Source organism: Piliocolobus tephrosceles, chromosome 2 (genome assembly GCF_002776525.5).
Source record: "Piliocolobus tephrosceles isolate RC106 chromosome 2, ASM277652v3, whole genome shotgun sequence".
In the NCBI taxonomy this organism is placed as follows: Eukaryota; Metazoa; Chordata; class Mammalia; order Primates; family Cercopithecidae; genus Piliocolobus; species Piliocolobus tephrosceles.
The window spans coordinates 182,658,385-182,685,872 of record NC_045435.1 but is presented as its reverse complement, the minus strand read 5'-3'; the positions used below and the strand labels follow the sequence as shown (position 1 = coordinate 182,685,872).

General features: G+C 44.1%; 1 protein-coding gene across 2 annotated transcripts; it reads right to left on the bottom strand.

The window, feature by feature from the left end:
- Positions 1 to 3,261: 3,261 nt before the first annotated feature.
- ADIPOQ (adiponectin, C1Q and collagen domain containing) lies at positions 3,262 to 16,918 on the bottom strand. 2 transcript variants are annotated; one of them, XM_023214901.1, is made up of 4 exons: positions 16,879 to 16,918; positions 13,839 to 13,889; positions 4,971 to 5,192; positions 3,262 to 4,054 (listed from the first exon to the last, which is right to left on the bottom strand). In XM_023214901.1, exons 3-4 carry the CDS (start codon positions 5,182 to 5,184, stop codon positions 3,534 to 3,536), a joined length of 735 nt encoding a protein of 244 aa, XP_023070669.1. In that variant the 5' UTR covers positions 5,185 to 5,192; positions 13,839 to 13,889; positions 16,879 to 16,918; the 3' UTR covers positions 3,262 to 3,533. The 2 variants fall into 2 exon arrangements, with proteins under 2 accessions (XP_023070669.1, XP_023070668.1); XM_023214900.1 differs by lacking the exon at positions 13,839 to 13,889 and having other exon boundaries at positions 16,879 to 16,917.
- Between the last annotated feature and the right edge of the window lie 10,570 nt (positions 16,919 to 27,488).

The following is a 27,488-nucleotide window of genomic DNA, read 5'->3' as shown; positions in this document are numbered from 1 at the left end:
TTTTTTTTTTTTTTTTTTTTTTTTTTTTTTTGAGATGGAGTCTCGCTCTGTCACCCAGGCTGGAGTGCAGTGGCCGGATCTCAGCTCACTGCAAGCTCCACCACCCGGGTTTACGCCATTCTCCTGGCTCAGCCTCCCGAGTAGCTGGGACTACAGGCGCCCGCCACCTCGCCCGGCTAGTTTTTTTGTATTTTTTAGTAGAGACGAGGTTTCACCGTATTAGCCAGGATGGTCTCGATCTCCTGACCTTGTGATCCGCCCGTCTCGGCCTCCCAAAGTGCTGGGATTACAGGCTTGAGCCACCGCGCCCGGCCTATTTTTCTTGCTTACAATAGTTTGCATAATATTTTGGGTTTTCTGTTGTGAATGACATTCACAACATAGAGTCCTGACTAACACAAGGCTTACTCTCACCTCTTCATCCCTCTCTGAAGCTCATATCTATCTTTCTCAAAAAATAAAAACAAAAGTGGAGGTGGGTGGATCATAAGAGCAGGAGTTTGAGACCAGCCTGGCCCATATGGTGAAACTCCGTCTCTACTAAAAAATACAAAAATTAGCTGGGCGTGGTGACGGGCACCTGTGGCCCCAGCTACTCAGGAGACTGAGGCAGGAAAATCGCTTGAACCTGGGAGGCAAAGGCTGCAGTGAACTGAAATTGCGCCACTGCACTCTAGTCTGGGCGACAGGGTGAGACTCCATCTCAAAGAAAAAAAAAAAAACGCAAAAAGTGATGTGCAGCAAGTGTTTTTATGTTTAATGCTGGATAGTATCTTTACTTGTAGAAAATAATATGCAAGGCTGGGTGCAGTGGCTCACACTTGTAATCCCAGCACTTTGGGAGGCTGAGGTGGGCGGATCACGAGGTCAGGAGATCAAGAACATCCTGGCCAACATGGTGAAACCCTGTCTCTACTAAAAATACAAAAATTAGCCAGGTGTGGTGGCGCATGCCTGTAGTCCCAGCTACTCGGGAGGCTGAGGCAGGAGAGTCACTGAGGCAGGAGAGTCACTTAAACCTGGGAGGTGGAGGTTGCAGTGAGCCAAGATCAAGCCACTGCACTCCAGCCTGGTGACAGAGTGAGACTCCATCTAAAAAAAAAAAAAGAAGGAAGGAAGGAAGGAGAGAGAGAGAGAGAGAGAGAGAGAGAGAGAAAGGAAAGAAAGAAAGAAAGAAAGAAAGAAAGAAAGAAAGAAAGAAAGAAAGAAAGAAAGAAAGAAAGAAAGAAAGATGGAGGGAGGGAGCGGGGGAGGGAGAGAAGGAAGGAAGGGAAAGAAAGAAAGAAAAGAAAGAGGAAAGAAAGAAAGAAAAGAAAAGAAAATAATATGCAAGCATTTTAAAAGACAAAACTTTTTATGTGGAAACAATAATATCTTAATGATTAGCAATACACATAAATGAGAGAATTATTATTCAGAATTTAAAACTGTAAGCAAAAAAAAAGTAGGTTTTTTAATATGTTGATAGAGAATGCTATTAACTCAGTTTTTGCTAAAATCTTTGAAAAGCATCACTGGAGTTACTGTCTCCTGATAGAATGTTTACCACCATCAACTACCTCAACCTGTAATTCTTAAAGAAAAAAAATCAATTCAGTCTTCCCTGACCCTGTTGGTACTCAAGGGAAGAACCGCTTCAAAATTCCTCCATGGATTTTGCATTTCAGGCTCAAGCTACCTTCTTGATGGAAAATTCTTTAAGTGTTCTGAAAATCACAGTCCTCCCTAACTTCAGTGGAAAAGATTCATATTGTCCAGCTGAACGAGGATTGGATACTTAAAACCAGGGATTTCTAGGCCGGGCGTGGTGGCTCAAGCCTGTAATCCCAGCACTTTGGGAGGCCGAGATGGGCGGATCACAAGGTCAGGAGATCGAGACCATCCTGACTAACACGGTGAAACCCCGTTTCTACTAAAAAATACAAAAAACTAGCCAGGCGAGGTGGCGGGCGCCTGTAGTCCCACCTACTGGGAAGGCTGAGGCAGGAGAATGGCGGGAACCCGGGAGGCGGAGCTTGTAGTGAGCTGAGATCCGGCCACTGCACTCCAGCCTGGAAGACAGAGCGAGACTCCGTCTCAACAAACAAACAAACAAACAGGGATTTCCTAAAATGAAAAAGTTTCTGTGGATAAAACTGGTTACACGCCGAGACTGGAATGGAGTTAATTCTGGGTAGATACGGGATTCAAGAGATTGGTCTTCATGAGGCATTTACGAGGGATTCAGAGGTGGAGGGAGCACAGTTCTTCCTGTGCAGTTGCCTCTAGCCTGGTGGGAGGTGGTCCTCACACCCTGGACTCTCATGCAGGGCAAAAAAAACCCTGAGATATCGAGTGGGCACAGTGGCTCACACCTGTAATCCCAGCATTTTGGGAGGTCTAGGTGGGTGGATCACCTAGGCCAGGAGTTCCAGACCAGCCTGGCCAACATGGCGAAACCCCATTTCTACCAAAAATACAAAAATTAGCCAGGTGTGGTGGTGTGAGCCTGTAGTCTCAGCTACTTGGGAGGGTGAGGCATCAGAATTGCTTGGACCCAGGAAAAGGAGGCTGCAGTGAGCTGAGATCATGTCACTGTACACCAGACTGGGTGATAGAGTGAGACTCCATCTCAAAAAAAAAAAAAAAAAGTGGCTATCACATCAGAGAAGCTCCTGGCCAGGTGGCCTTGAGGAACAGAGATGAGTTCAGCACGTTGAGATGGAGTTGGCTTTCCCAGCTGTAGGGAAGAGCATGAGAAGGGAAATAGGTAAAAGTAGAGTAGTGCAGGGGCCACTGAGTAGTAGTCCTTTCAAGACAGGACTTCATCATAGAACCACTTTCTCTGAGGGAGCTCTGCTGGAGGAGGTTTGCCTTTTGAATTGCAAAGCCAGGGTTGATGGTGCCAGCACAGAACGGGCTGGCAGGGTGGAGGGTCTATGATAGAGACCTATAGGAGATAAAGATGGAGTTGAATTTATGGGAGCCTGCCTGTCTGTGGGAGATGGAAGGGGAAAGGCAAATTCAATGGGTCTCAGGTGAGGTGGGCAACAGATACCTACCAACACTCCAAAGAGACCACGTGCTTCTATAAAAGGGCACAGTCTAGTGAGCAAAGCCCACAGCTCCGGGTTTGATTTCTAGCACTGTCACTTAATACTTGTGTGACCTTAGACATTCACTTAACTCTCTCAGCCTCGGGACACAATCTGTAAAAACAGGAGAAAGCTTGTTTCCTGTGCTTTACAGGATTGATACAAGCATCGGGAGAAACAGTGGGCGCAAAAGAGCATTGTCAACTGCTTCTTTCTAGTCAGTTATCTGGTCATGTTTCTGAAACTCCCCAGGACTGGGAACATAGCATGTGATTTTTTTTAAGTTACTTGATGAATGAATGAATACATGAGTGAATGAATGAATACATGAATGAGTGAATCAATGAATAATATTCAAAGACCTCCAACTAAATAATAGTCAATCTCCTAACTGTACTGAAAGCCTTTAATTGACTTTGGCGCTGTTTGGCCTGGGACAAGGCTCTGAGTTAGTAGTGATCAGTTGGTGTCATGGTAGAGAAGAAAGCCTGTGAAGGTGGAGTCATTGTCATTATCAGCATAGAGTCCATTACGCTCTCCTTCCCCATACACCTGGAGCCAGACTTGGTCGCCCACCTCCAGATGCAGGAGCACAGAGCCGGAGGCCTGGTCCACGTTATTTTCCTGGTACTGGTCATAGGTGAAGAGCATAGCCTTGTCCTTCTTGAAGAGGCTGACCTTCACATCCTTCATGTAGACTGTGATGTGGTAGGCAAAGTAGTACAGCCCAGGAATGTTGCAGTGGAATTTACCAGTGGAGCCATCATAGTGGTTTTGCTGATTGTAGAAAATCTTGGTAAAGCGAATGGGCATGTTGGGAACAGTAATGTAGGTCTCCAATCCCACACTGAATGCTGAGCGGTATACATAGGCACCTTCTCCAGGTTCTCCTTTCCTGCCTTGGATTCCCGGAAAGCCTCGGGGACCTTCAGCCCCGGTTACTCCAGTTTCACCAGTGTCTCCCTTAGGACCAATAAGACCTAAGGAATGAGAAGACCTCAGTGACCACAAAGAATAGAACTCCTGCCTAGGTTGGTTACAGCCTAAATTACCATCCGTGTGGCTCCCACTCACAACCTTCTTGACTTATAGAGCAAGAAACCAATAAGAGCTCCCAAAAGGAGAGAGATGTTACCTCCTCCTTCTATATCTCCCACAGACAGGCAGGCTACCGTAAATTCAACTCCATTTTTATCTCCTATAGGTCTCTATCATAGACCCTATGATGTGCCCTTTATGTGCTGGCACCATCAACCCTGGTTTTGCAATTCTACCCCCTCCATCTAGGATGTCTCTCCTCCTCTATTCTGCCTATCCATCATTCAAGGCCTAATTGAAGCTCTGCTTCCTCCTTGAAGCTTTCATTCTTCTTCCAGGTCCATGGTGAGTACACTTTCTCTATGCTCCATACTTTGAATACTCGTTCACATTCAGTTTGACATTTTTAGAGTAGGCTTTCTTGTAGTAACCACCAATAGAGCCTTGCACATTAGACATCTTACCTAGATCAAGAGTTCCCCAAAGGCAGGATTGTGCCCTTCAGGGGTGTGCAGGTATGCAGTAAATGTGGTTGAATGCCACTGGATGGAATAGAAGTTAGCTAGGCAGAAAGAGGAATCAGAATATGAATGCATTGGGAATAAGGATGAGGGTGAAGATGGGAAAGGGGATGGAAAAGGACATGCAGATGCAGCAAAGTCAAAGTCTTGATTGTAGAGGCATCACCTATTCTCATCCTTGGAAGACCAACCTCAAATCCACTTCTAGTCACTTATGGTTTACATAAAAAAGCTTTGCTTTCTCCCTGTGTCTAGGCCTTAGTTAATAACGAATGCCTTCATATAGTTTATATCAGTCAAGGAGGTATGTAATGAAAGAGGCCAAAAACATTCTTACCTGGATCTCCTTTCTCACCCTTCTCGCCAGAGGTGCCATCTCTGCCATCACGACCTGGGACCCCATTATGGCCTGGATGCCCTGGGATGCCTGCCATCCAACCTGTGCAGGCCCCCTTGGGCAGAGGAAGCAGGACTCCGGGCCCTTGAGTTGTGGTATCCTGGCCATGACTGGGCAGAGCTAATAGCAGTAGAACAGCTCCCAGCAACAGCATCCTGAGCCCTGGAATCCACATGTGCACTGTCAGTCATGGAGAGACAGACCCCACACAGCACACCCAGTTGATACCTACACAGGACTCCATCCACCTCAGCAGAGTCCAATTCTAGGAGCTGCTTTCTCAGTATACAACTCTTCCAGGAAGACTTTTCTGAATATTGCAGCCCACCTTGATCTCTTTCTGCCCCAAAATTTGTAATACTTAACATTATTCCTGTGTGTAGTCTCCTTTCCTCAGCAAGATTATGAATTCAGTGATTGCACAGAAGACACTTCTCTAAGTTTTCCATATCTGAGCACAGGACCAAGCATAGGGAAAGCTCCAAGAGTCGACTTGCCAAGAATCCATCCTTGAGTTTCCCAAGTACAATGACACAGATTGCTCCAGTCGGTGCTAACCAGCTTCTCTCCCCTGGCTCCTTTCTTCTTTTGCTTTCCCCTTTTTTCTCTCATTTTCTGTGTCTATACCTCCTTCTTACTCTCTCATTCTTTCTTCCTCTACCCCTCTCCTGGGGCACATGTTTGACCATTTGGTATATTACATTTGCACGCACACACACACACACAGAGAAAGAGAGAGAGAGAGAGAGAAAGAGAAAGAGAGAGAGAGACTCACCTTGAGTTAAACAGACAACAAGAGACACATCATCCCATGAACATATCCACTGGCCCTTTGTTTGCCTGGGCCACCTTTAGCTGCCCCTCCTCCCCTGTCTAATCTCTATTCAGGGCCCAGTTTGGATGTCATCTCTTTCAGGAAGTCCTCCTTCTTCTCCACCTCACTCCTTGGTTTGTTCTTTCACCTCTGTGTTTCTCCAGTGCCCTGGTAATATGGTTTGGGTCTGTGTCCCCTCCCAAATATCATGTCGACATGTGTTGGAGAAGGGGTCTGGTGGGAGGTGATGGAATCATGGAGGCTGACTTCCCCCTTGCTGTTCTCATGATAGTAGGTGAATTCTCGCAAGATCTGGTTGAAAGTGTGTAGCACTTCCCCTATATGTGCTCTCTCTCTCTCTCTCTCTCTCTCCCCCTCCCTCATTCTCTCTCCTGCTGCCATATAATGTGCTTGCTTCCGCTTCGCTCTTCCACCGTGATTGTAAGTTATCTGAGGGCTCCCCAGCCATGCCCCCTGTACCACCTGTGGAACTGTGAGTCCATTAAACCTCTTTTCTTTATAAATTACACAGTCTCAAGTAGTTTTTCATAGCAGTGTGAGAATGGATTTAGACACCTAGCTTAGCTCTATTGCACTCTATTGCACTCTGCTGTAATTTCTGTTTCACTCACCCATTTCTCCATTAAACAGCAAGTACCAGGGGGCAAAGACTAACACACTAATAGCAGAGTAAGGACTAAATAAGTACTTTTATAATGAGGAAAAGAAATCATGAGAGAGCCAGAGAAAGGAAGGGAAGGAGAAAGGAAAAGAAGAAAGGAAGAAAAAAGGAAGAGTGGAAGAGAGAAGGAAGGAGGGAGTGGGGAACGTATTTGAAACACGTATTCTGGAGCCCTAGCAAACAGCTCAAGTGGCACAGGTAGTCAAAGGACTCCCTGTCTCAAAATCATTCTTCAATATCCCCCTCCCAGAAAAGGGCCCAATACAGGTATAGGGACTTTTGTCCCCTCTCAGATTCTGCCTCTGATCTTAGGGGGATCTTAGGCCCCCACCTCTGATTGCTGAGGTCTTAGTCTTCCCACTCTCACCAAGGGGTTGGGAGAAAGCATCTCACAGAGAGAAATAGACCCTAGGATCCTGGATTAGAGGCATCAGTAAGACCCTCTGTGGATTAATGTGGCTAATCCCAAGAATCTGATTCTAAACAAAGTGTAGTCCATGTGCTTTATTTTACCTTAAAGATTCACTATTTTTCATCAGTTTGCTTGTCTCTTCTAGATTATATGACGTCTCCAGAATTAGGTTTGTCTTCAGGACAACTGAAGGTTTGTTGAAGACAAACCTATTCCTCTGTGAGGGATGAAAGAAAGACCGTGATTCGCCTGGTATCTGGAATCCCACTCCTATGCTCCATTACCTGGGCGCTATACTGCCCTCTTCACGTGGCACAACCAACTCATCTTTCATCTTTATCATATACATGAGATAAACTTTGTATATACATATAAACTATATGTATATATTACATATGTAGTTCATTAAAAATAATAGTTATGTAGTTCTTTGGAAATGACGGAAAAGAAAACAATCCTCAACCCCAAGAATGTCTCTGTTTATTTTTAAACATAGTGGAAATCATACTTTATGTAAAACTTTATTCCTCTATTTTTCCCTTGTCATTTTCTAGTTTTTATAATCACTATTTGTAATGTCTCAGAGTGCTAGTCTAGTAAGCGGATATAATCAATATATATTCGACCATTTATATTTCATCAAACTTCTAGCATATTTTCATTTTAAATATTATTTTATATTCTTTAAGAAATTATACTTTGATTTTTAAATAATATTTTAAATATCCTTAGGTATATAGCTTTCCCCAAGATTATTATTCTGTTATGACAGATTCCCAGAAGTAAAAATACTGGACCAAAAGGTATGTACAGTTGTTTTTTTTTTTTGAGACGGAGTCTCGCTCTGTCGCCCGGGCTGGAGTGCAGTGGCTGGATCTCAGCTCACTGCAAGCTCCGCCTCCCGGGTTTTACGCCATTCTCCTGCCTCAGCCTCCTGAGTAGCTGGGACTACAGGTGCCCGCCATCTCGCCCGGCTAGTTTTTTGTATTTTTTAGTAGAGACGGGGTTTCACCGTGTTAGCCAGGATGGTCTCGATCTCCTGACCTCGTGATCCGCCCGTCTCGGCCTCCCAAAGGGCTGGGATTACAGGCTTGAGCCACCGCGCCCGGCCAAGGTATGTACAGTTTTAAGTCTCCTGAAACATATCCCCACATGGCAGTATATGTTATACATTAGTGTGTGTATAAAAGGGCATACCTTAACTACCCTCATTAGCTTTGGGTATTATAAAAAACATGTGTGTGTTGTCCGTTTAGTGAGCAAAAGAAATAATGGTACCTCACAGCTCTAGTTTCCTTTTTTTTTTTTTTTTTTTTTTTGAGAGAGGGTTTCACTCTGTCACCCAGGCTGAAGTGCAGTGGCACAATCTGGGCTCACTACAGCCTCCACCTCCCGGGTTCAAGCGATTCTTATGCCTTAGCCTCCCAAGTAGCTGAGATTACAGGCATGTACCACCACACCCGGCTAATTTTTGCAAGTTTTAGTAGAGATGGGGTTTCACCATGTTGGCCAGGCTACTCTCAAATTCCGGACCTCAAGGAGATCCTCCCGCCTTGGGCTCCCAAAGTGCTGGGATTAAAGGCATAAGCTACCACAGCCGGCCCTTGCCTCTAAGTGCTAAGTAGTTGTTATTCATGCTAAGATTTAGTAAGTATTCAATTTTCTTCTGTTTTTTTCTATTGTTTGATACAGTTAAAATTTCACTCTTTAATGTAGCTCTGATTTTTTGTTTTGATGTAAGCTGTGACCTAAGGTACTCAAATGATTTCTCCCCACTTGAAGACTAGCTGTTACAACAACTTTAATTGCATTTTTTCCTTCACTATAGATCTGATGCATCATTTATCAAACATCAGGTTCTAATATGATCTTATAAGTAAAGTAACAACTGAGAATGAAATGGCAGACAGAGAGAAGAGAGACAGAAACAGCAACAGAAACAGGTGCAGTCAGTCTTGGGTGCTGCCCTTTTAGGTGTCATGAGTCTTTAAGACCCGCTACTATCATTTATATGTACATTTGTCGCCCTCTACTGAATTTGAAGAGTTCAGGAGAGTGTTCTCAATAGCTGCTGGAAATAAAATGAGAAACAGCTTAGGTTTGACTAGTCTCAAGATAAGAAAAAAGAAGTGAGTTACATGAGAAGCCAAGGAGAGATCAGCAAAGCCCCTTTTGTATTTTAGGAGAATTCTTGTTCTGAGACTTTAAAGATTTCACGCATCTTTAAACTTCCTGACTGCTTGCCAGCTCTGCCTTTTCTTATTATGGCTTCGGCAATAAAACTGAGAAGAACTTTGAGCTCCATGCGTGTTTTTCTCCAGAAATGGGAAGAATCTGTGAGGCTCCATCCTTTTCCACTGGGAAATAGGAGGAGAGGAGAGAATCCAGAATATGTGAACGGGTGGAGCCAGCTAAAGAAGGCCCCAGAGATAAAGGGTGACTGGGGGCTTACCGCAAAACCTTGGAGAGAGGACAAACTCAGGGGTCTCTGGAGTTTTCTGGCTCCTCCCCCTTTGATAAAAATAAAGATCCCTTTCTCCTACCTTAAGGGAACACCCTTTGTGCCCACATTTCAGTATTATGGACAGATTTCTCCACTAATAGGTGCAATCAGCCTAGGTTCCATGACAGTGGCATGGGGTAGAGGTGCTGGAAATACAAGAGCAGGATGAGCACAGGAGCCTTGGAAGTTTCCAAGACTAAGAACGGACTCTGATTGAAAAGGAAAGTTGCATTCCAACTTAATTCTGGGTGGGAAATTGGCAATTAATAACAATTGAAGACCAGTGCAAACATGCCTAATTTTCAAAAAAAAATCTTTCAGAATTATTTGTGTTCTTTTTTATTTTACTTATTTATTTATTTGGAGACGGAGTCTTGCTCTGTCGCTCGCATCTTGCCCTCTCCAAGTCTCAGGTTCTCCTACATGTTAGAGTCAAAAGCAGGGCTTTGGGAAGACTAAGTAGAATAAGTTTTAAAAATACCACATGAAAATTGTACTCCAAGAAACCCTCACCAATGTCAGCGTTCTCATGTTCCTCACCTCACATAATCCCGTTTAGCGGATTAGGAAGCTGACACTAGAAAGTTCTGTGTAACGCTTTCGGAGGCACCGTGATATGATAGAAAGCTCACTGATTTAGAAGTCAGAACAGAGTCTCTCAGGGATCATTTCCTTAATCTCTCAGTTTCCTCATCTCTAAAGTTGGGGTCATATATATAAAATTACAAACATATAAAAATATCTGTTTTTTTAGATATTGCCATTGCTACACTTTGTTTCCCTCCCTCCCTCCCTGCCTCCTTTCCTTCCTTCCTTCTTTCCTTCCTTTCTCTCTCTCTCTTTCTGAGGTGGAGTCTCGCTTTGTGGGCCAGGCTGGAGTGCAGTGGCGCCATCTCAGCTAACTGCAACCTCCACCTCCGGGGTTCAAGCGCCTCCTGCCTCACCCTCCCAAGTAGCTGGGATTACAGGCATCCACAGCCACACCCGGCTAATTTTTTGTATTTTTAGTAGAGATGGGATTTCACCATGTTGGCCGGGCTGGTCTCAAACTCCTGACCTCAAGTGATCCGCCCGCCTCGGCCTCCCAAAGTGCTGGGATTACAGGTGTGAGCCACTGTGCCCAGCCTGTTACACTCTATTTCTATCAAAAAAAAAATTATTACTAAGTAATATTGAGTACTATGATCTAAAACTCAATTATGCCTATAAAGAAAACTTTTACATGGATCAAGAAGCTAAATCTCAAGTGTCACAGTTCTTTGCCTTTGTAAAATGCTATTTGTTGTGTCCCTGTGCACTTAGCATGGCACCAAAAGTTCCTAAGTCTCAACTCTGTTATGTGTCCTTTAGTAACTCAGGCATCTGCTTAATTATTTTTGGTGACAAAGCTTTTGGCAATGAAGGAGTTACGCAGCTAAGTACACCCTTGAAATGTCATTTAAAAAAATTTGAGATTGTATGATTAGCTGTACAGTTAGAGCAATAAAAAATCCAGGCAGACCTTCTGATTCACCATAATCAACGTAAGATTTCTTAATATTTCTTTCCTGGCAGCATACAAAAAGGCAAAATTAATAAACAACATAGTTGTTAAATAACAAATTTTGTTACTTTTTATAAAATAAAGGGATCTATTTTATCTGTATTAAAACTAAAATTTTTGCGGACTTTTAAAATTTTTGAAAATACTGAAACCCTTTCCTCCCTTGGTATCTCATTCAATTCTCACAACTATTTTGAGAGACAGGAAATTAAACTCTGGTCTTCAGAACCCAATAACAGACTCTTAGACATAGTCCAGGAGGAGAAAAGTATTGTGGTCACACATCCTGCTTTTCAATATTCCACCCCATGGGGTGAGGGATACAAGAAAAAAGTAGCATAAAAAGACTTCCACTGTAATCTCAGCACTTTGGGAGGCCGAGGAGGGAGGATCACCTGAGGTCTAGAGTTTGAGACCAGCCTGACCAACATGGTGAACCCCTGTCTCTACTAAAAACACAAAATTAGCGAGGCATGGTGGTGCATGCCTATAATCCCAGCTACTCGGGAGGCTGAGGCAGGAGAATTGCTTGAACCTGGGAGGCAGCAGTTGCAATGATCTGAGATTGCACCGTTGAACTCCAGCCTGTGCAACAAAAGCAAAACTGTATCGCAATTAAAAAGAAAAAAGAAAAGAAAAAAAAAAACTTGCAGATTATGAAGCAAGTGACCTGGCTTCTAGTCTAGGCTTCACCTAACTCTCTGGGTGAATTTCCAGCCTTCATTCAACCTCCCCAACTTCATGCTCTTTGCCTATAAATGTGGGACAGTAATCCTCATTTAACCTATTTCACAATAGCATTGTGAGAACCAATTGATAGAAAGTATGAAGAAGTATTTTTTTTTTTTTTGAGACGGAGTCTAGCTCTGTCGCCCAGGCTGGAGTGCAGTGGCCGGATCTCAGCTCACTGCAAGCTCCGCCTCCCGGGTTTATGCCATTCTCCTGCCTCAGCCTCCCGAGTAGCTGGGACTACAGGCGCCTGCCATCTCGCCCGGCTAGTTTTTTGTATTTTTTAGTAGAGACGGGGTTTCACCGTGTGAAGAAGTATTTTATAAACTCATAAGGTGCTCCACACATAAGTGAAGAGAAAGGAAGCAAACAAATATGTATGGACCACTGCTACACAGCCATCACCCCTTTAACCTCAATGTGACCACACAACTCCCAGAGGTAGGATGCAATTCCCACAGAAGAAATCTGAGGACCAAACAGGTTCAGTAATTTCTGCCCAAAGATATCAAGTGAAAGAGGGCAGAGGTGCGATCTGAAGTCCAAATGGCTGTTCTGGTTTTCTCCTGCACTGGCTTTCCTGGCAAACCTCACACAGGCATGGATTTGTCTGCCGTTAAAATTATACAAAGGGATGACCATGGTGTTCTCGGGATCCTCAAGGGCCATACTGTGATCATTTATCTTCGTGTTAAAATGTATGAGAAATTTCACTTTGACCTACTGGAATTTCAGTTGCAACAGCAGAATCCTGCGAAATGCAGGGACAGGGTCCCCTCTGGGACGGGCAGGAGGCAGAGCTGTATGGGGTAAAGAGGTCACCAAACCTGGTGCCAATTCTTCCAGCAGAAAAGAGCATTAAAGCACACAAAATTGGCCAGGCACAGTAGCTCATGCCTGTAATCTCAGCACTTTGGGAGGCTGAGATGGGTGGGTCACATGAAGTCAGAAGTTCAAGACCAGCCTGGCCAATATGGCAAAACCCCGTCTCTACTGAAAATACAAAAAAAAAAAAAAAAAAAAGATAGCTGGGGGTAGTGGCGCCTGCCTGTAATCCCAGGTACTCAGGAGGTTGAGACATAAATTGAGCCTGGGAGGCGGAATTTGAGGTGAGCTGCACTCCAGCCTGGGTGACAGAACAAGACTCTGTCTCAAAACAAAGCATACAAAATCCTCAAATGTCAGAGTCACAAGGGGCCCCAAAATCACTTCCCTCCTGCCTTGCTTTTACAAATGGGAAGGCTGAGGGGAAGGAGTAGGAATGCACTTATTAGAACCTTATAGAAGCCAGCTCCCATGCTAGATTTTACACATTATTTATTTTCATCTTTACAATAACTCCATGAAGGAAAGAAATGACCCCAACTTTAGAGATGAGGAAACTGACAGATTAAGGAAACGATCCCTGAGAGACTCCGTTCTGACTTCCAAACCAGTGAGCTTTCCATCACGTCACAGGGCCTCCGAAAGCATCACACGGAGCTTCTCAGACTCAGCTTCCTAATCCGCTAAATGTGATCATGTGACATGAGGAACATGAAAACACTGACGCTGGTGCGAGTTCCTTGGAGTTTAATTTTCATAAGGCTCTTTCTTTTTTTTTTTTTTTTTTTTTTTTAGACGGAGTCTCGCTCTGTCGCCCAGGCTGGAGTGCAGTGGCCAGATCTCAGCTCACTGCAAGCTCCGCCTCCCAGGTTTACGCCATTCTCCTGCCTCAGCCTCCCCAATAGCTGGGACTACAGGCGCCCGCCACTTCGCCCGGCTAGTTTTTTGTATTTTTTTTTAGTAGAGACGGGGTTTCACCGTGTTAGCCAGGATGGTCTTGATCTCCTGACCTCGTGATCCGCCCGTCTCGGCCTCCCAAAGTGCTGGGATTACAGGCTTGAGCCACCGCGCCCGGCCCTATAAGGCACTTTCAAAATTGATTTTACTTAATCTTCCCATAGCCCTGCTTTTGACTCTAACATGTAGGAGAACCGGAGACTTGGAGAGAGAAAGCTGCTAGCTAATTCAACCACTGGATTGAATTATATCAAACTCCCATTTTTAAAAGTCAAAATAGGCTGGGCACAGTGACTCATGCCTGTAATCCCAGCACTTTGGGAGGCCAAGGTGGGTGGACTACCTGAGGTCAGGAGTTTCAGACCAGCCTGGCCAACATGGTGAAACCCTGTCTCTACTAAAAATACAAAAATTAGGTGGGCATGATGGCAGGCGCCTGTAATTCCAGCTACTTGGGAGGCTGAGGCAGGAGAATCACTTGAACCCATGAGGCAGAGGTTGCAGTGAGCCGAGATGGCGCCACTGCACTCCAGCCTAGGCGACAAGAGTGAAACTCTATCTCAAAAATATAAATAAATAAATAAAAATAAATAAAAGTCAAAATGTAGAATATTGGCAGTTTCACACGGTGCAACCCAATAATAAATGGCATAACCGGGAATCAACTCAGCTTTGCCTAGCTCCCAGGAGTTTTACCTGAGAGCCTTCACTCAGCCCTGGGAGAGCTGTCAATATCTCCATGCCCAGCACACACACCTACCCGCACCCATACACACACCTCCACCTACGCACGTGCACACCCACACACCACATCCACACATCCACACACATATGCACCACCCCCCCACACACATATACACCCATCCACATGAGCACGCACACACACACACACACACACACGTACTCTCAAGGAACTAATAAAACAGAGCATCCCCCACCACCACATTTTTAGGATAAGTCTCACTCCACATGATGGCATTTCTGATGGAAATTCCTGATTGACAGCATCTACTCTCCAAAAGACATCACCTCTTGACTTTAGCTGTATGGCTGGGGCCACCGGTCCACTGGCTTGACTTTAGCCGTATGTCTGGGGCCACCGGTCCGCTGGCTTGACTTTAGCCGTATGTCTGGGGCCACCGGTCCGCTGGCTTGACTTTAGCCGTATGGCTGGGGCCACCGGTCCACTGGCTTGACAAGGAGTAGTGGAAAGTTTGTCCCTACAGCCACCTTAAAAGGAGCAAGGATATAATCCCAGCCCTTTGGGAGGCTGAGATGGGAAGACTGCTGAGCCCAGGAGTTTGCGGCCAGCCCAGCCAACATAGCGAGACCCTGTCTCTACAAAAAATTTTTAAAAATTAGGCAGGCATGGTGGCACACACCTGTAGTCCCAGCTACTCAGGAGGCTAAGATGGGAGAGTCACTTGAGCTCAGGAAATCGAGGCTGCAGTGAGCTGCGATTGCACCACTGCACTCCAGCCTGGGTGACAGAGTGAGACCCTGTCCCAGAAAAAAAAAAAAAGGAGCCAGTCTTGTGTCTATTCTTTTTTTTTTTTTTTTTTTTTGAGATGTAATTTTGCTCTTTTTACCCAGGCTGGAGTGCAATGCTGTGATCTCGGCTTAAGACTCCTCAGCTGGGCGCAGTGGCTCACGCCTGTAATACCAGCACTTTGGGAGGCCGAGGCAGGTGAAACATGAGGTCAAGAGATTGAGACCATCCTGGCCAACATGGTGAAACCCCATCGCTACTAAAAATACAAAAATTACCTGGGCGTGGTGGCGCATGCCTGTAGTCTCAGCTACTTGGGAGACTGAGGCAGGAGAATCGCTTGAACCCAGGAGGCGGAAGTTGCAGTGAGCCTGGATTATGCCAAAAAAACTCCTCAAGACTTAAGGAAGAGTGGCATCAGGGACTGCTAAGGAAGCTGCAGGACTCCCTGTGTACCACTGGCCCTCCTGAGCCAAGCTGACACCATCATGCTCCTTCCGACATTTTCTGCTAGCATAAAGGGACCCCCATCTCCCCAACTGAATTAGGCAGAGCTGGCCTTCCTTCTAGCGGAGGCCCTAGGAGTGAGTTGGTGCCACCCTTTGCGAGGCTTGATCTAAAAACCAGAACCTCTCCAGACCAGGGATCCACGTCCTCTAACACAAGAGAGGCTGATCTAACCTGTAAAATCCCTCCCACTCTGACCTTCAGCATCTACAGCTCAAAACCACCAGGACGCCTCAGAAACAGCACTCCCTGGGGTGACCGGGATTAGGCTTCACAAAAACCAGGTAGATCCAGTTTCTTCTGTCAGAAAATGTTTTTTTAATTACAATTTTTCATAAGTTCCAACTATATGCCAGGCTCTTCTCATTTTATCTCATTAGAACCTCCCTTCCTTCCTTCCTTCCTTCCTTCCTTCCTTCCTTCCTTCCTTCCTTCCTTCCTCTCTCTCTCTTTCTCTCTTTCTCTCTTTCTTTCTTGACACAAAGTCTCGCTCTGTCACCCAGGCTTGAATGCAGTGGCAAGATCTCGCCTCACTGTGACCTCTGCCTCCCAGGTTCAGGCAATTCTCCTGCCTCAGCCTCCCGAGTAGCTGGGATTACAGGCACCTGCCACCACACCCAGCTGTTTTTGTATTTTTAGTGGAGGCGGGGTTTCACCATGTTGATCAGGCTAGTCTGGAACTACTGACCTCAGGTGATCCGCCCGCCTCGGTCTCCCAAAGTGCTGGGATTACAGGTGTGAGCCACCGCGCCGGACCTCATTAGAACCTCTTGATTACCTTGTAGATACCCCCATACCTACAGATATCCCCAAATCTATAGACAACAACCATGTCACACTCATCATTGTATCTCGTGAACCCACCCCACTGTCTGGACCATAGGATCTGCTCAGTAAATATTTGCTGAATAGAATAAAGTGGCAGAGCTGGATTCCACATTCCGATCTGAAGTCAGCACTCAGCTTGACTTTTCTCAAGCTGCCTTCACATATGCTTCTTCCTTTGCCCCACCTGGTCAAGCTAAGAGGCAATGTATTCCCTTATCCCCCTTAATCAAATTAGACTTCATCTGTGGACCGACCCTCCCACCTCACTGACCCTAACTTTTCCTCAGTAGGTATCCTGCCACAGAGAGAACGGGGAAAAATTCAGAATGGTTCCAGGCATCTTAGAAGGGATGCCTGAAATAACCCTTTCTCTCTTGGGGTTGTGGGAGAATTGAGGAAGAAGCCCAGTGCATACCTGCCTCCACCAGTGCTGCTCTGACCAGAGTATCTACCTGTAGCCACTCCCACACTGCTATGGCCAGGAAAGCCTGGGTGATCCCAGACAGAGGCTATGCATGCACCCTTCACCCAGCCTGGAACTTCACAGAATTGCTCTTACCCTCTGGTATGGAATCAGAACCACACACCGCAGTCAGAATGGAAGTGAGGAGGAGATGGCCCAGCCTCAACAGCCCGGTACTCATGGGGGCAGGCAGTCCTCACCTCACAATTGTCATTTCCCATTGGCCGGCTTAGTGAGGGCCAGAGGCTGGTGGGCAGGCACATGTCCCTGGCAGCTGCCCACAGCCTCCACCCTAGGGAACCTGGTGCAACCCAGCTTGGGCTTGGGAAGCCAAGTGGAGCTTCAGTCAAAGCACTTGTGTCTCCAGGCCTTGACCCTTATTTTGCCTCCTACAACAGCAACAGAAGATGAGGCAAAGGTCAAAACCACAGCAGGAAAACAAGATTTTTTTTTTTTTTCCCTGCAACTGACAGAGAAACATCCTAATGTAAATGAATTGCTCAGTGGTCCAGGAGGCCTCCCCCTCCCATAGATTTGCCCTAAAATAAGCCAGGACACCAATTATCACATCACAGTCTTGCTCATTGTGCGTAATTAAGTGTGAGACTGCGTAAGTTCAGACAGTGAGTGCTTCAGAAGGGAGCACTCTCAAAGGGTCTGCAATTGAGTAAGAAATAGAGCACATCCTCCATTCTCTGGCCTGGACCCTGGATTTAGGAAAGACCTTGTGTATGAATTCTGAGAACCGGGCTGTGGGGAAGTTCCTGGAGTGGTGTGGGGCTTGGCAAGTTAAAAAGGCCCTGAATTCTAAAAGCTTGTGGCCTCAAATCGCAATTTGAATCTAATATAATAGAAAACTTACATAAAATGTGATATTGGAATACCATCTTTCAAGATTTTTTGGTTCCAAAATTCAGCATAAGATTTTGACAGCTACCTTGGGGTGTGTGTGTGTGTGTGTGTGTGTGTGTGTGTGAGAGAGAGAGAGAGAGAGACAAAGAGAGAGAGAGAGCCTGTTTTGCCAGTTCCTTAAGCATATATATGCCTATTCTGCCTCTTGTGGAACCCAGCTCTGGCCTAGAAGCGGCCTAGAGAACTGGAAGCTGCCTCCCACTTAGGTGTTCCTAGAAAGTTTAGGCTTGAAGTGGCAACATTCAACACCTCGGACTTCCTTGGCACACTCATGTTTTGTTTTTGAAGGGCAGGATCTGAGCCGGTTCTTGCAAGCCACACATTCTGATGAATTAAATTATGACCCCAGCAAGGGCTTAGGATGTCAGCAACAACTTCAACAGGACATCCAAAACAGAATTTTCTCAGACAGAGGCAGCGCAAACGTCTGCCTGACCCCCAAATGTCATCTCCACAGTCCACAGAGAGCCTAAAAATCTACCAGTAAAGTCAAGTCCACCATTAAAGTAAAGTAAAGATCTGATCTAAAGCCTTGGCTTCCTGCTAATGTCCAAATATTTCAAGAGAAGTCACATTAGGCCATTGAGATTAGAGACATGAGAGACTTTCCAAGGTCCCCTGGCTTAGATAAGTGGCCCACGAAAATGAGGTTCCATATAGTTTAGCAGGCTGATTGAACCAAGAAGACAACAAAGGGAAATAGAAGCAATTCTCAATTATATCACTGCTTTATTTTGTTATGGTGTTTTCCTATTTATTTTTGGTTTATGTTACTGTCTGTTGCTACTTAGTAGAACATAAACTTCAGGTCAGGTGCAGTGGCTCATGCCTGTAATCCCAGCACTTTGGGAGGCCGAGACAGGCAAATCACCTGAAGTCAAGAGTTTGAGACCAGACTGGCCAACATGGTGAAACTCTGTCTCTACTAAAAATGCAAAAATAGCCAGGCGTGGTGGCACATGCCTGTAGTCCCAGCTACTTGGGAGGCTGAGACAGGAGAATCACTTGAACCCAGAAGGTAGAGGTTGCAGTGAGCTGAGTGCACCATTGCACTCCAGCCTGGGTGACAAGAGCGAAACTCTGTCTCAAAATAAAAAAAAAAGTAAACTTCAGGAGAGCAGAGATTTTGCCTATTCAAAGTTGTATCCCTTAGTTCCTAGAACAGAACCTGGTACAAAGTAGGCAATAATAAATGTTGAATTAATGAATAAATGAATGATCATATTCAACTTTCCTTTTGAGATAACTATTATTGTCTTTCATTTTACAAATAATGAACCTAGAGTTCAATGAGGGTAAGTAATTTGTTCAAGGCACAAGTCTAGATTTGAACCAGACCTGTCTAACTACAAAACCCCTATGCTTTCTAATTCCTCATGTCCTTCACCCGCCCTGATAGACTATGAGGCCTCAAGGTTGATGTATGTGCTGCAGGGTAGTTTCAGGGCTGGCATAAATAGTATTTTCTTTGACTGAGCACAGTAGCTCATGCCTGTAATCCCAGCATTTTGGGAGGCTGAGGCAGGCGGATCACTTGAGGTCAGGAGTTTGAGACCAGCCTGACCAACACGGTGAAACCCCGTCTCCACTAAAAATACAAAAAAAAATTAGCCGGGCATGGTGGCAGGCACTTGTAATCCCAGCCACTCTGGGGGCTGAGGCATTAGAATCGTCGGAACCCGGGAGGCGGAGGTTGCGGTGAGCTGGAGTTTGCGCACTCCAGCCTGGGCGACAGAGCAAGAATCCATCTCAAAAAAAAAAAAAAAAAGTATTTTCTTCTAACCTTATAAGAATGCAGCTGGTTAAGGAAGGCTTTAGCTATTGCACAAGGTGGAATAACTTTAGCCCCACAATCGCATCAAGACTGTGCTGGGCCTGGCTGTCGGTCAGTGACATTGTGAAAGCCCAGCATTTTGTGAGGCCTCAGGGAAATCTGCCATCCACCACAAAGGCCGTCATGCGGAAAGAGGCAGTTCTGTGGCATACTGGTTTAAAGACTGTGATTGAAAAACGTTCAATCAGAAATGCCTTGAGGCTAGTCTTTTTCCCAGGACAGAACTATTACTGCCTAGACCAAAATAACCAAATAAATGCAATAATTTCCTCCAGGGTACTGAGGCTACAGGTCAAGCCCCTGTTAGCATGTGAGTTGGGATACTGAAACAGGCCAGATCACTTAGTTTATCTTAAGTATGGTTAAGTATTGCCATATATTTTTGCCTAATTATTATTTTTTAAAATAATCTCTTTTTTTTCTTTCTTTTTTTTTTTTTTCTGAGACGGAGTCTCACTCTGTCCCTCAGGCTGAAGTACAGTGGCGCGATCTCGGCTCACTGCAACCTCTGCCTCCCGGGTTCACACCATTCTCCTGCCTCAGCCTCCTGAGTAGCTGGGACTACAGGCGCCCACCACCACTCCCGGCTAATTTTTTGTATTTTCAGTAGAGACAGAGTTTCACCGTGTTAGCCAGGATGGTCTCGATCTCCAGACCTTGTGATCCACCTGCCTCAGTTTCCCAAAGTGCTGGGATTACAGGTGTGAGCCACTGCGCCCTGCCAGAAATAATCTTAACTGAAGTAACCAAGCATAAGCGCTGTATTTTGAAAAATAAAGATTGGAGCAAGATGGTAGAGTCAGCATGTCCTGCAGCAATGTACGCAATCCCCAAACCCCTAGACATGGCAAGAAAGGAGAATATTTTTTTCTTTTTTTCTTTTTTTTTTTTTTTTTGAGACGGAGTTTCACTCTTGTTGCCCAGGCTGGAGTACAATGGCATGATCTTGGCTCACCACAACCTCTGCCTCTCTGGTTCAAGCAGTTCTTCTGCCTCAGCCTCCCGAGTAGCTGGGATTATGGGCACGTGCCACCACGCCTGGCTAATTTTGTATTTTTAGGAGAGACGGGATTTCTCCATGTTGGTCAGGCTGGTCTCGAACTCCTGACCTCAGGTGATCTGCCCTCCTTGGTCCCTCAAAGTGTTGGGATTACAGGTGTGAGCCACCACGCCTGGCCAGGAGAATATTTCTTTATGTCCTCTGAAGACATAGCTACAGTGGTACTTCTTCCAAAGTACCTCAGATGATAAAAATTTAAGTGTCTAGTTTGCTACTGCATGCTTTGGACTGTCACCTCCTGCCGCCAGCCAGAAGACCATCATGATTCAGGCCCAGTCAATGAAAGCAGGCACCCCTGCATTCATACTTTTTAAAACCTGTGTCCTTGGACCACTCCTGATACTAAAAATTGTACTAGGCAGGGATTTGTTACAATAATTTTAGAAAGGCTAGAGAAGCAAAGGGAGATGGTATTGCCTAAAGACCAGGAATCGGTGACTGTCCCTGGGCCACAGCCTATGAGCCTGCACTTACTGCGTGTCTCGCTAGCTGCTCCACCATTGCCACTGAACAGGAGCCACTGTCACTGCCGCTGCCAAGGGCACCCACTGAAACACAAGAGCTCCTCTCTTCTTCCCCACTTCAATCTTTTCATGGTTGTCTCCCATGAGAACAAGCTAACTGGTACCCATCTGACAAAGGCATGTAGGGTGTGTCATTTCAGGCATCAAGCTCCAGCAATACAAAAGGGATTATGGAGAGGTGAATGGACGGCTAAGTACTAATCAACATGATCTGGCATAGGTCACAATGTCAAAAAAAAGAAGTGACACCCAAGGAAACAAAGCTAATAGAAAAAAGGGGGAAGCTTAAGAATAACTATAATTATTATATTCAAAAAGATGTGATAGGAATAAGCATATATTAAAATAATTAATGTCTAGTCTGCCTACAGTAGGAGGTGAAAATAAATTTCTGGTTTTTTGTCACTAAATTCGTGATGATTTGCTATGGCAACCTTAGGAAACCAGTAACAAGGATCTAGGGCCAGGGAAGAGTTCTTACATATGACAACAAAAGCACGATCCACTAAAGAAAAAAATGAAAGGTGAGATTTCAACAAAACTAAAACTTTTGCTCTGTGAAACATCCTGTTAAGAGGAGGAAAAGGCAATCTATGAATTAGAGGAAAGTATTTGCAAACCGTATTTGAGACAAGAGATCTGGATCTAGATTGTATAAAGAAATCTCAAAACTAAATGGTAAAAAAAATTCAATTAGAAAATGGACAAAGGACATGAACAATTATTTCATCAAGTAGGAAACACAAACGACAAACAAGCACATGCAAAGATGTTTAGCATTATTAACCATTATGGAAGCGCAAATTAAAATCACCATGAGATATCACTACATGCCTACTAGAATGGCTAAAATTAAAAATAGGAATACTATAATGGTAGATACGTGTGGATACATACAATTGTCAAAACCCATAGAATGTACAACACTAGGCCAGGCACGGTGGCTCATGCCTATAATCACAGCACTTTGGGAGGCTGAGGCAGGCAGATCACCTGAGGTCAGGAGTTGGAGACCAACCTGGCCAAAATGGTGAAACCCCATCTCTACTAAAATACAAAATTAGCTGGGCGTGGTGGCATGCGCCTATAATCCCAGCTACTTGGGAGGCTGAGGCAGGAGAATCACTTGAACCCAGGAGGCAAAGATTTTGGTGAGCCAAGATCGCACCATTGCACTCGACCTGGGCAAAAAAGAGAGAAACTCCGTTTCACTAAAAAAAAGAGAGAGAGAGAGAGAGAATGTAAAATACTAAGTTAATCCTAATACAAACTAGGGACTTTAGATGATTAAAAAGAACAAAAAGATGTGGAGAATAGAGAACACAAACTTTTTTTGAACTAAAAATAGTGAGAATGGCCAGGCACAGTGGTGCACGCCTGTAACCCCAGCACTTTGGGAGGCAGAGACAGGTGGATCGGTTGAGGTCAAGAGTTTGAGACCAGTCTGGGCAACATGGCAGAACTCCACCTCTATTAAGAATACAAAAAAAATTAGCCACGGGTGGTAGCACTCACCTGTAGTCCCAGCTACTCAGGACGCTGAGATGTGAGGATCGCTTGAGCCTGGGAGTCAGAGGTTGCAGTGAGCCGAGATAGTGCCACTTCCAGCCTGGGCAACTGCACGAGACTCTGCCTCAAAAAAAAAAAAAAAAGGTAAAAATACTAAATTTGAGAACGAATGCATAAAAATAGATTACTCATACTTTGCTGATGGGAATGGAAAATAATGCAGCCACTCTGAAAAATAGTTTGGCAGTTTATTTGAAGATTAAATAGCAGTAACACTCCTGGGCATTAATCCCAAAGAACTAAAAATTATACCCATGTGGCCAGGCTCAGTGGCACACACCTGTAATCCCAGCACTTTGGGAGGCTGAGACGGGCAGATCACCTGAGGCCAGGAGTTTGAGACCAGCCTGGCCAACATGGTGAAACTCTGTTTCTACTAAAAATATAAAAATGACCCGGGTGTGGTGGTGGGTGCCTGTAATCCCAGCTACTTGAGTCTGAGGCAGGCGAATTGCTTGAACCCGGGAGGCAGAGGTTGCAGTGAGCCGAGATCACACCACTGCACTCCAGCCTGGGTGACAGAGTGAAACTCCATCTAAAAAAAAAAAAAACTACGTCCATACAAAAATCTGTACATAAAAATCTGAACATCCCTGTACATATATGTCTTTGCTCATTTGTAAATAAATATTTAGGATAAATTTCTAGAAGTGGCATTGCAGGGTAAAGAGATATGCACATCTTAAATTGATACTTACTGTAAACTGAATCTCAAGAATCCATTGTTGATTTATATTTCTCCCAGTGTAGGATGAGAGTACCCATTTATCTATATCCTCACCAATACCCAATTCTGTCAAACTTAAATATATGGTATTCTAATAGATTGTGTTAAAAGTGCCTCATTTTTATTTGTATTTCTTCTATTATATGTGATTAAATGCATCACATATTTATTGATTATTTGTATTTTTTCCTGGAATTGTGTGTTTCTATCCTTGTCCGTTTGCCTTATTGTTCTTATTAATTTTGAAAATCTTCTTATTAACACATAATGTACATATTTTTGAGATACATGTAATAATTTGGCACATTCACATAATGTGTAAAGATCTAAAGAGGTTGGGTACGTTGGCTAACGCTTGTCATCCCAGCACTTTGGGAGGCCGAGGTGGGTGGATCACCTGAGATCAGGAGTTCCAGACCAGTCTGACCAACATGGTGAAACCCTATCCCTGCTAAAAATACCAGCATGGCGCTGGGCACCTGTAATCCCAGCTACTCGGGAGGGTGAGGCAGGAGAATCACTGGAACCCAGGAGGCGGAGGTTGCAGTGAGCCAAGATTACGCCACTGCACTTCAGCCTGGGCCACAGAATGAGACTCTGTCTGGGGGAAAAAAAAATAGTAATTAGGATATTCATCACCTGCAATATTTATCTTTTTTAATGCTAGGAACATTTGAATTGTTCTAGCTATTTTGACACGTACAATAGATGATCTTGAACTACGGTCACCCTACTGATCTACAAAACACTAGGTCTTATTCTTCTACCTACCTCTATATTTGTACCCATTTCAACCTCTCACTGAATTATTCTTATTAATTTTTAAAAGATCATTGTATACCAAGGAAATTAATTCTTTGTGATATGTTTTGAAAATTTTTCTGTCTTTTCACTTTTAAAAATGTTTCATATAAAATTTTTGGCTTGCTATGCAGCCTAACTTATTAACATTTTACTTTTGTCTTCTGGATCTCATGTTTTGTCTGAAAAGACTCCTTCCATTCCAAGGGGTTTTTTTTTCAACTTTTATTTTAGATTTGGGGCGGGGTACACGTGCAGGTTTGTTACAAGGGTATATTGCATGATGCTGAAGTTTGGATATGATTGAACCCATCACTCAAGTACTGAGCATAGCACCCAATAGGTAGTTTTTCAGTCCTTGTCCCCCTCCCTTCTCTTGTAGTCCCCAGTGTCTATTGTTCCCATTTTATGTCCATGTGTACTCACTTGGTTCCCACTTATAAGTGAGAACATGCGGTATTTGCTTTTCTGTTTCTGCGTTAGTTTACTTAGGATAATGGTCCTAGCTGCATCCATGTTGATGCAAAGGCCATGATTTCATTCTTTTTTCTGACTGCATAGTGTTCCATGGTGTACATGTACCATATTTTCTTTATCCACTCCTTGATTAACACCTTGGTTGATTCCATGTATTTGCTATTGTGAATAGTGCTGTGATAAACCTACAGGTGCATGTGTCTTTTTGGTAGAACAATTTATTTTCCTTTGGATGTATATCTAGTAATGGGATTGTTGGTTTGAATGATACTTTTAGTTCTTTGAGAAATCTCCTGCTTTCCACAGTAGCTAAATGAATTTACATTCCCCTCAACAGTGCATAAGCAATCCCTTTTCTCTGCAGCACTGCCAACATCTGTTATTTTTAGTAATAGCCATTTTGAATGGTGTGTGATGATATTTCATTGTGGTTTTGACTTGCTTTTCTCTGATGATTAGTGATGATAAGCATTTTTTCATATGAACGTTTGTCACTTGGATGTCTTCTTTTGAGAATTGTCCAAAAAGTAAGCAAAGGACATAAATGAGATTATTTGTTTTTTTGCTTGTTGATTTAAGTTCCTTATAAATTCTGAATATTAGACCTTTGTCAGATACATAGTTTGTGCATCTTGTCTTCCATTCTGTAGGTTGTCTGCTTACTCTGTTGATAGTTTCTTTTGCTGTGCAGTCAAGGTTACTTTTTAAAATATGTTTTCTTTTTCAGCAGTAAAGCTCAAATAGAAGTTTTCCTCTAGAATGTCCATGATTTCTTTTTCTTCTAATTATCATATTTGACCAAACTTTAATTATTTTCTTTGATAGACAAAACAGAATTAATCAAAGGCTGTTTATTCAAAACTTACTGTTATAAGGTAGTCAGCTACCATCACAGCAGAGGTTGGAAGGGATTTGAAAGAAGAGTAAGTTTTTTTTGTTTTATTGTTTGTTTGTTTGTTTGTTTTGAGATGGAGTCTCACTCTGTTGCCCAGGCTGAAGTGCAGTGGCACGATCTCAGCTTACTACAAGCTCCGCCTCCCGGGTTGAAGCGATTCTCCTGCCTCAGCCTCCCGAGTAGCTGGGACTACAGGCGCCCACCACCACTCCCAGCTAATTTTTGTATTTTTAGTAGAGACGGGGTTTCACCATGTTTGCCAGGCTGGTCTCAAACTCCTGACCTCAGGTGATCCACCCGCCTTGGCCTCCCAAAGTGCTGGGATTACAGGCATGAGCCACTGTGCCTGGTCTAGAAGAATAAGTTTTACAGACTACAAGGAGGAAGACTTAAGCCAATATTTGGTGAGTGTTCTTTTAGGGTGAGATATTCTAGTTCCAATAGGGTAAAAGATACTTGGAAGTGAGGGAGTCTTTCTGGTTGGCTTTAAAGTGTATATAGTAGTCTTTGATTGCTTCACAATCTATTGGTACATAAGTGGGGGGCTTTCCAGGCTGCATGACAACTGAAAGACAATCTGGTTCTCAGCTTTGGAGTCTTGCATAAGCAACTCCTTGTTCAAGAGGGAATTGAAGGGAAATCTAGCATTATTTAATTAGTTAGTTAGTGGACCCAACACCGTCCTTTTTAATGCATATTTAGCTTTTTGGTTATATTTTTTAAATGACCTTTTTATATACCCATTTTTCAAATGCATTGGGATCTCTTTCAGGATTCTCTACTCTGTTCATTATATGTGTTAATCCCTTACCAAGAATATGTATGTTCTTGGCAAATGAAAGGAGCATCACGCAAAGCTATCAGATAATTTGGGATAGCTTTATGAAACTATCTGAATGTTTATCCATTAACAAAGCTTGATACTAGAGTAAATATGTAATTAGGGGGTTCTGTTTTGTAAGACTTTCCACTCTTATACTGACATAGAGCTTGGCACACAGGAGGACTCCATATATGTCGGCTGAACACAATCAGTCAGTCCTTACTTAATGTCATCAATAGGTTCTTGGAAACTTGGACTTCAAGCAAAACTATGCAAGCAGGTCCTCAAATAATGTTACTTAGTTACAACACTGATGAGAAATTTCAAAATTGATTTCATTATACATGATTTCACTTAAAATTGCAGTTTCCAAGAACCTGCTGATAACATTGAGGACTTACTGTACAGAAATACTAGTGTGGTAATGGGAACTCTGAACTAGGGGTTGGAAGACCTGGCTTCTAGCCCCTGCTCTGTTGCAGGCTGCTGGGGCAACCATGATACACATTAACAGACTTGTAGCTGTCAGAAATCATGTAGAAATACCTCCCCATTACAGACCATAATTCCTACCCCTCCTTGATAATTCCCACCCCTCCTTGAAGTGAGGAGTGGTCACATGACTAAGTTTTCACTAATGGAATGTGAGAGAAGGTGATGTGTGCCACTTCCAGGTTGAGTCTTAAAATACTGCATATGTATGGGCCGGGCGCGGTGGCTCAAGCCTGTAATCCCAGCACTTTGGGAGGCCGAGACGGGCGGATCACGAGGTCAGGAGATCGAGACCACCCTGGCTAACACGGTGAAACCCCGTCTCTACTAAAAATACAAAAAACTAGCCGGGCGAGGTGGCGCGCGCCTGTAGTCCCAGCTACTCCGGAGGCTGAGGCGGGAGAATGGCGTAAACCCGGGAGGCGGAGCTTGCAGTGAGCTGAGATCCGGCCACTGCACTCCAGCCTCAGCGACAGAGCGATACTCCGTCTCAAAAAAAAAAAAAAAAGAAAGAAAATCAATTTCTGAAAAAATTATCTTCTTATAATTCTTTAAAACCTTTCTTTTTCTTTTCTTTCTTTTTTTTTTTTTT